General features: G+C 40.3%; 1 protein-coding gene across 1 annotated transcript; it reads left to right on the top strand.

The window, feature by feature from the left end:
* Positions 1 to 3,443: 3,443 nt before the first annotated feature.
* cacng3a (calcium channel, voltage-dependent, gamma subunit 3a) lies at positions 3,444 to 8,736 on the top strand. The gene is made up of 4 exons (XM_020614342.1): positions 3,444 to 3,654; positions 6,380 to 6,463; positions 6,623 to 6,763; positions 7,240 to 8,736. Exons 1-4 carry the CDS (start codon positions 3,444 to 3,446, stop codon positions 7,785 to 7,787), a joined length of 984 nt encoding a protein of 327 aa, XP_020469998.1. The 3' UTR covers positions 7,788 to 8,736.
* The last annotated feature ends 790 nt before the right edge of the window (positions 8,737 to 9,526 follow it).

Here is a 9,526-nt window from a genome sequence, read left to right as displayed (position 1 = left end):
TATATAATATATATATTTCAATCATTATGTATTAATAAGCAGCATATTACTGCTGTAGGTTGAGGTGAAGCAAATATTTTACACAACAGCTAATGATTATTTTGTACGAAATAGGATCGGGGCCCACTGTAAAACATTGAATTCAGACTTTAAACTCTGAATTCTGAGTTTATTCTCTTTTAAAAAGTCTAAATTTCGTTAATAAAGTCAGAAATCTAATTGCTTTTGCAGTGGCTCTAATTGTCTATTACAGTGCCTTGCGAAAGTATTCGGCCCCCTTGAACTTTGTGACCTTTTGCCACATTTCAGGCTTCAAACATAAAGATATAAAACTGTAATTTCTTGTGAAGAATCAACAACAAGTGGGACACAATCATGAAGTGGAACAAAATTTATTGGATATTTCAAACTTTTTTAACAAATAAAAAACTGAAAAATTGGGCATGCAAAATTATTCAGCCCCTTTACTTTCAGTGCAGCAAACTCTCTCCAGAAGTTCAGTGAGGATCTCTGAATGATCCAATGTTGACCTAAATGACTAATGATGATAAATAGAATCCACCTGTGTGTAATCAAGTCTCCGTATAAATGCACCTGCACTGTGATAGTCTCAGAGGTCTGTTTAAAGCGCAGAGAGCATCATGAAGAACAAGGAACACACCAGGCAGGTCCGAGATACTGTTGTGGAGAAGTTTAAAGCCGGATTTGGATACAAAAAGATTTCCCAAGCTTTAAACATCCCAAGGAGCACTGTGCAAGCGATAATATTGAAATGGAAGGAGTATCAGACCACTGCAAATCTACCAAGACCTGGCCGTCCCTCTAAACTTTCAGCTCATACAAGGAGAAGACTGATCAGAGATGCAGCCAAGAGGCCCATGATCACTCTGGATGAACTGCAGCGATCTACAGCTGAGGTGGGAGACTCTGTCCATAGGACAACAATCAGTCGTATACTGCACAAATCTGGCCTTTATGGAAGAGTGGCAAGAAGAAAGCCATTTCTTAAAGATATCCATAAAAAGTGTCGTTTAAAGTTTGCCACAAGCCACCTGGGAGACACACTAAACATGTGGAAGAAGGTGCTCTGGTCAGATGAAACCAAAATCGAACTTTTTGGCAACAATGCAAAACGTTATGTTTGGCGTAAAAGCAACACAGCTCATCACCCTGAACACACCATCCCCACTGTCAACCATGGTGGTGGCAGCATCATGGTTTGGGCCTGCTTTTCTTCAGCAGGGACAGGGAAGATGGTTAAAATTGATGGGAAGATGGATGGAGCCAAATACAGGACCATTCTGGAAGGAAACCTGATGGAGTCTGCAAAAGACCTGAGACTGGGACGGAGATTTGTCTTCCCACAAGACAATGATCCAAAACATAAAGCAAAATCTACAATGGAATGGTTCAAAACTAAACATATCCAGGTGTTAGAATGGCCAAGTCAAAGTCCAGACCTGAATCCAATTGAGAATCTGTGGAAAGAACTGAAAACTGCTGTTCACAAACGCTCTCTATCCAACCTCACTGAGCTCGAGCTGTTTTGCAAGGAGGAATGGGCAAAAATTTCCGTCTCTCGATGTGCAAAACTGATAGAGACATACCCCAAGTGACTTACAGCTGTAATCGCAGCAAAAGGTGGCGCTACAAAGTATTAACTTAAGGGGGCTGAATAATTTTGCACGGCCAATTTTTCAGTTTTTTATTTGTTAGAAAAGTTTGAAATATCCAATAAATTTCGTTCTACTTCATGATTGTGTCCCACTTGTTGTTGATTCTTCACAAAAAATTACAGTTTTATATCTTTATGTTTGAAGCCTGAAATGTGGCAAAAGGTCGCAAAGTTCAAAGGGGCCAAATACTTTCGCAAGGCACTGTATATTTGCTCTTCTTCCACTTTGACAGAGAACTAGTTCAGACTTTTGGCCCCAATGTTTTCTATTGAGGCACTACTATAGGCCTTTATTCTCTTTTCTATGGCAAAGATTTGTTTCTTTGTGGTCATTTAGATTGTGCTGCTACTCTTTAAGGTCATTTAGTGTCTTTAAAGTTTAAACGGAGAGAGCTCTGCGACTCGCATGTCAAGCTCAGGTAAGTCACCTATGCCTTTACTATAGCTGAAAATGAGCATTTTACATTGTACTGAAAAACTCCTGTGTATTTTGAAATACATGTAAATCTTTCACAAGTATAAAGGTATGTGAGGTGTAGGCCTACATGCATTTTTTAAAAATAATGAGCCATCTTTGTTTTGTTGTTGATTTGGATTCCTTTAGCTTCTCCACACACATACTCACTCACTTTATATTCCAAGCCTTAAATATTAATGTTCTCATTTATGCTTTTATTCTGTGTGGACAGCTCTTCTCCCATCCGATCATCAGCTCTAACAAGGGCACTGATATGAGATATAGGGAACTATTGCACTTTGTAATCTACCAGATTACTCTGGGTAAAGAAAGTGGATAGAGGCACTGTTGTATTTTCAAGCTTTTAATTTTGCCTTAAAAACAGCAGCAGGTGATTAAGCAGTGTTAATTGTCCAACAATTAATAAATACCTGCTACTCACTGGCTATTGCAACAACAATGTACTTTACAGACTAAGGTTTCACATTAAAGACAAGGGATAAATTCATCCAATATTAATGTATTTAAATTGTTCCTGTCCTTTTTCAGCCAAGTCTAAATTTTGAAAATCTGCAGACACAAGTCAACATAACCAAATACTTTTATTTTGAGAACGTTTTACTACACTTGCTGAATTTTAAGTACAAATCTGACCACAGAACTTACTTGTAATAAGCTACACTGATTTTTTTTCCAGTGTGTTTTTGCATCTTTTACTTGGAGAAACTGAAACTACGTCTTCCAGCACTGGTGGTTTGTGGTAGTACAGAGTATTAGTAGTAGTGATGTTACATGGGCTGCGGTTCTTCTGGTCACTTACATTCAGTGAGTTGACAGTTTGGTACATCTAGGTCAAACTAACGCAGTCCAATCCGACAACACTGATGAACTGATTCAGATACAGGCAGTGAGCTTTCAGGAGCAAACACACAGAAATGTGGCATTGTCCTGCGATCAGTGATACAGAGCTACAAAACTAAAATGGGGCCAAAAGACACTGCTGTTTTCTCTGAAAAAAACTTTTCTTTTGTGGAGGATGTCGCCCTTTTCCACCCTGGTCCGTCTTTTCTCTTTTGATTCTTCAGTTGTACTGACTAAACAACAACACCCCGTGATTTTCGTCTGCGCCTTTGACAGGACACGTCCCAACTCTGTGAACCGTCAGCTCCCATCCCGAGACCTACACAGATGTCCAGCGGTACGAGTTTAGCGCAGGTTACAGGAGACTTTCCTTCCCTGTTCTGGATCCACACAGAGATAAGACAGTGGGGGGAGGTTTCCTTCAGGTTCTAACACCCCTCTGGTCCCGATATGAGGCTGTGTAGCCGGGGTGTGATGATGCTGCTGACCACGGCGGGGGCTTTCTGCGCCTTTAGCCTCATGACCATCGCCGTGGGCACGGACTACTGGCTGTATTCCCGCGGTGTGTGTCGCTCCAAGAGCCTGAGCGACAATGAGAGCCTCCACAAGAACGAGGAGGTCCTGACCCACTCCGGTCTGTGGAGGACCTGCTGCACTGAGGGTAGGAAACAACAAGCTGTGGTGGAAGGAGTACTCAGATTCTTTACTGAAATAAAAGTTTTGCAGTATCACAGTGTAAAAATACTCAGAAGTAAAAGTCCTGCATTCAGAATGTTGCCTACAAAAGTATTAACATCAAAATATGCTTACTATGGTAAAAGTAAAAGTCCTCATTATGCAGAGCTGCACATTTCATAGCAATGTATATCGTATTATTAGATGATAATTATTGATATGTTATTGTGTACTTCACTTTAATGTTGCAGATGTAAAGGAGGAGCTAATGTTAACTACCTTATATACTTATAATTTGAATTACTGTTCAGCAGCTTTTCCCACTTAGGATTAATAAAGTTTATGATTCAACTGTATTTTATTTTTATTAATCTCATTCTGAAAAGTGCCCAGAGTTATAAAATAAATGCAGCGGAGTACAATAAAGTATAGTGAAGACAAAGTATGAAGTAGAAAATGAAAACGGTACAAAGCATAGTACTTAAGTAGGACTACAGTACTTGAGTAAATGTGATTAGTTACTTTCCACCAATATTACAAATAAAATCATTGAGGACATAGAAACAACACTGATTTACAGCTGGGAAGGAAAACCTAAACCAGATTTCAACTAGCATTTGTTAAAATGGTCACTTAAAACATATCTGCTACTTCTTTAGTTTCTATTTATTTGAATCTCCTTATGCCTAAGGAAAACTATTTTGTCTTTTCTCCTGCAGGACATCCCATATTTTATCTTTTGATGGAGTTATGTTTGAGCTGATTGGTGGAAAAATTAAAATAGATGAATCTTGAGGAGGGGGGAGATGAGTTTAAGTCATGAGTAGGTGATGGATTGAAATGACATTGTCAATTATTTATTGTTTTTAATAACACCCCTCCTTCTCTTACTTCACATCCTCTTTTTGCTTTGCTAAATGAAATGACAGTGTGCAGCTCTTTTACTTGTCCCTCACACACTTCACTTTCAGCTCCACTGTGTCTGCTTCAGAATGATTTAATAGAGAGGCAACAGAGCGTAAAGAGTTTACCAGTGTCTTGACAGTCTTGTGTATTTCTTTAGCCTGCAGGCAGACAGGCTGAAGGCTGAAGGCTGACGGCTGTCTGTGCATTATGTGCCATAAATAACTATAAGATGATGATGGCAGTGTTGATATTCTCAGGATTATTAAATGACAAAACAATCAATAGAGACAAGATGGGAATAACAAAGATAGAGCCAAGAACAGAAAGGAATAGAAAAATACCCAAAGACAGACAAGGGAACAAGCTGTGTGCACTCCTTAAATACTGTATACAGAGAGACATTTACAGGTCAAAGGTCAAAGTGTTTATTTGTCATATACACAGTTAAGAAACGTGTTTCCCTGTACAATGAAATTCTTACTTTGCCGTCCACATGAATGCCACAAAATACAAATAAAATATAAAGTAGATGAGCAATAACACAAATCTAAATAGGCAGTAACACAAATCTAAGGCACTTTAAAACAGCAAGTGAAGGGAGCAAATAAAAATACAACAAGAACACAATATAATGCAGAGAGAATATATGCTACGTGGGAGCCGTGGCGTGTAAATACTCAGCAGTGGGTATTTACACTCCAGCGGGACACACTTAGTCCTTCTTAGTCAAGGCAGCGCCTGTTTATTTTCATGTCAAGCCACAATAAAATTGTTCTCCAAAGTAATAGTTTAAATAAAGCAAGTGGTACTGAGCTGGCAGACAAATATGCCGCAGGTGCTCGGAAAATGTCTCAGTTCATCCACGTTTCCTCGTCTCTCTTGGTATTCAAACGGTATTTGGAACAAATGCTGTCTGAGCGGTGACTTTTCTGTCTGACCTGTTTGTTACTGATGGAGTTTTAATTTGTGTAACCATGTCAACTGAGTCACATCATCAATACCATTCAATCTGTTTGTAATGCATGGAGGACACGTTTATCAATATATTCTTGTCTGTGCAAATGTTGAAAGACACTGCAGGGCCACAGGTTACTGAGATAAACAATATTAACTAGACAGACGGTTTACTGACAACTTTACATTAACCACTTGCGAAAGAAACAAAATGAAAGTGGCATGAAAACTTTCACTTAGCTATATTCCAAACAAACAAGATATTTTCCCCAACAGAAACTAAGTACTGACAACAAAAACAATTAACTGGCTGTGCATGCATTATATAATAATCAAATAAATAAAATGCATGAGCCATGATGTCAAATTAATGTGAAAGTTTTTACAATTTAGAAGTTTGTTTGGCCTTATATAACGACCATGACAGGCTCATTTACTTTATCTAAAACACCAGTCATCACTTCAGTGGTTTACATTTGTAAACAGACACACAGAAAAATAAAGCAGGGAGTCGTCAAATATGAAAAAATCTGATCTGTCACACTTCTCATAAATGCTTTTCTGGACCTTTTGACTTCTTGGGGCCCATAGGCAGATGTCTGTGTACACATAATATCCAGAGCAAAAAGTATAAAAAGCTTGGGGCTGTATGTTTTTCAAAAGCAGGAAAAAGAAATCAATACAAACCAGCCCGTCACATGGTAAGCACCACATTTGGCATCATGCCACTCGGTCTACTGGGTCAGAAAGACTATGAATGTTGTCATGAAATAGCACAGAGGGTGACAGAGCCAATTTAGTTATCAGATGGAAGTGCTGCAATAGATTTCTTTGTCTTTGCCTTTCTGCAGGGATATTTCGAGGTATTTGCAAAAACATTGACCACTTTCCTGATGATGCTGATTATGACCAGGATGCTGCAGAGTATTTACTACGTGGGTAATACACATGCACATATAATTCTGACTATGCTAGCTGTTACTGTTAATGATGGTAACCGTGTAAGTGCTAAATAATACCAAAGAAGTTGTATGCAATAGCTATAATGTAACTGTTTATATACATTCACCTCTCCTCTCTGCTCTGCTCCTCAGGAGCAGTACGAGCCTCCAGCCTCTTCCCCATCCTCAGTGTGGGATTATTATTTCTTGGAGGTGTGTGTGTAGCTGCCAGCGAGTTCTACAAGTCGCACTACAATGTCATTCTCAGCGCTGGTATACTGTTTATCTCTGCAGGTCAGAAACAAACACACACTGGTTTCTACAGAATGTGTATTTATCACACTGTGTAATGTGTGATCCAACTGACCTGGTTGTTTTTGTACTGATTTTAAAATTCTTTTATTCTTTCTCCTTTTGCCTTGTGGCTTCTGTCCGGGTACTCCGGCTTCCTCCCACAGCCCAAAGACATGTAGCTTAGGTTGATTGGTGACTCTAAATTGCCCGTAGGAGTGAGTGTGAGTGTGTGTGGTTGTCTGTTTCTATGTGCCAGCCCTGTGATAGACTGGTGACCTGTCCAGGCTGGACCTCGCCTCTCGCCCACTGTCAGCTGGGATTGGCTCCAGCCCCCCATGACCCTCTTCAGGATAAGCAGTAGAGATAGTGGATGGATGGATGGGTTATTAGTTTGTCAGTAGTTAAGCACTTTATGAAAGTTGCTATACAAAAATGTTTAATTGATTGACCCCCTCTATCCACCTGAACTCCTGCAGGTCTCAGTAACATCATTGGCATCATTGTGTACATATCAGCCAACTCAGGTGACCCTGGCCAGAGTGACAGCAAGAAGAGCTACTCCTACGGCTGGTCTTTTTATTTTGGGGCTCTGTCCTTTGTGCTGGCTGAGATGGTGGGTGTCCTGGCAGTACATGTGTTCATAGACAAACATCGACAACTGCGCACTCCACGCCGGCCTTCCCTCTTGAAGCAGTCCTTCTCTCGCAACTCATCTTACTACCGAAACCCTTACCAGAATCACGGCCGTCGATACAGTAACAGGAGCAACCACGGTGCAGGGGACTCCTTTCAAGGATCCTTTGTGCCAGACCAAGAACCATCCCTCTGTGGTGAGTCCAAAGTCACCACCATAGCAGGTTTGCCAACACCAGTGACAGTGAGCTCAGAGTTCATGCTCTACACCTTAACCTCACCTGTCAAAGACAATATGGCTGTGGATGATTTAACTATCGCAGCTGCTCACAACAACGCAGAGATGCTGCCTGGAGACTGTGTTGCCAACAGAAGGACCACACCTGTCTAAAAGGAGAGGAACTAGGGGAGGAGGGAGACACAAAGGATAAATCTCAATTCCTTTACTTGCATCCATAGCTGCATCTGATGTCTGATATGATCATTCCGGTCAAGCAAGGGTTGAGGACTAAGGAACAGTCCCAAGTTATAATTTATACAGTATCTCCTATGAGGAGCGAAGATCCAGGTGTAAGGAGGCTGCTTGAAAGACCAAGAGAGAGGATACACAAAGCATCCTTTGCCAAAGTCTTTTATGGACCACCACGACCCTTTATTGGAAATCATTTAGTGATCAGAGGCTTCAGATGAAGGTCTGTAAGAAAGGACATCCTGTGTTTCCAAAAATGTGTTTCTTTAATTCCTCTCTCCTTGAAATTTTTTCCTTGCATCTTTTTCTTGCATCTTAAGTGGGTGGGACAGGGACAGAAGGAAAAGATGCAAGTGAGGTATTTCCTGTCCATCGACTCTAGTCTAAAGCACTCTGTACCTTTTAACACAGTTGCCAAGCTCTGAGAAAAAAATGTGAAGTAAACAAGAACAGAGATCCACTATTTGTATACTTTGTATGTCATTTGCTATGATATTACAGTGGCTATATCTCCAGTATACAGTATCTGTAGTGTGTGTGTGTGTGTGTGTGTGTGTGAATGAGTGTGGACTAATATGTGTGTGTATGAGACACATAGTGATCCAGAGAGAAAATGTCCATGAAAATAAGATGCCATCACACAGAAGTATATGCATAAATTTGGGAATGACATGATAACTAATTATGACCTGTTCGTGTCCTCTGTTATTTGGACCTATATGATCAAACTGAAAGCCCATTTAACACATTAGAGCTCTTTCTGTCTCACACTGTGTGTCTGTTTTCTAAGCATGTGAGCATGTAAAACTATAACTGAAGGTTCTGCCCTTATGTCACTGAGTCTCTTTTTACCTCTAATAAAGCTTATAAATCACCAGAATCTTGCAAAATATGCTTCAGAGACAAATCACTCTGGTTCAAGGTGTAGTTGCTTTGTATTGCACGGGGTATGTCTCTGATGCCGGTGAGGAAGAATATTCAAATATATGTCTGTACATATAGAGGGCAGAGAAGCAAATGTCCAAGCAAAGTACAAATGTATAAACAAAGGCACAAACAATTTATCAAAAATAATGGAACCCTCTGTGCTGCAAAATATTGAGGCCTTCATATGTGTGAACCTGCATGAAGCAGCTGTGTTAGTGATGATGGCAGGACAATATAAACAGCTTTGCAGATCTACAACAGCAGACTAGGAAGGATACGTTCCCATGGCAGCAGCATTATTCAGGCAAACATTGAAGTTGTAATGAGTATGCATGCATCACCCTCATGACCACACAAGAAATGACCTGACAGCACTACTCAAGTATCATCCATGCAAATCGGTTAAGCATCAGTCAAAAATTTTTAGGCGATAAGTATTTTTTCCTGCAGCCACCCCTCACATTGTACACACTCGTGATCCTTTTAAAATAAATAAAAAATGTTCGATTGGTGTATCTTAGCATTAGCCTAGCTTTAACATGACATATTTGGCTTATGATTTTCTGATCACAAATTAGTCTACTCTATTTGCACAACCCCTCCTCGAACCGCCACCTTATTGTGGTGGAGGGGTTTGAGTACCCGAGTGATCCTAGGAGCTATGTTGTCGGGGGCTATATGTCCCTGGTAGGGTCTCCCAAGGCAAACAGGTCCTGGGTGACGGGTCAGACTAA

The sequence above is a fragment of the Monopterus albus genome, unplaced genomic scaffold (genome assembly GCF_001952655.1).
Source record: "Monopterus albus unplaced genomic scaffold, M_albus_1.0 scaffold144.1, whole genome shotgun sequence".
Taxonomy (NCBI): Eukaryota; Metazoa; Chordata; class Actinopteri; order Synbranchiformes; family Synbranchidae; genus Monopterus; species Monopterus albus.
This window is presented reverse-complemented; position numbering and strand designations above follow the sequence as displayed.

What these genes read in the sequence shown, in the direction of transcription:
- cacng3a (XM_020614342.1), top strand. Translation starts at nt 3,444, where the DNA reads ATGAGGCTGTGTAGCCGGGGTGTGATGATGCTGCTGACCACGGCGGGG. An exon ending in GAGGACCTGCTGCACTGAGG is followed by an intron (nt 3,655 to 6,379) that starts GTAGGAAACAAC and finishes GCCTTTCTGCAG; the next exon opens with GGATATTTCGAGGTATTTGC. An exon ending in TATACTGTTTATCTCTGCAG is followed by an intron (nt 6,764 to 7,239) that starts GTCAGAAACAAA and finishes GAACTCCTGCAG; the next exon opens with GTCTCAGTAACATCATTGGC.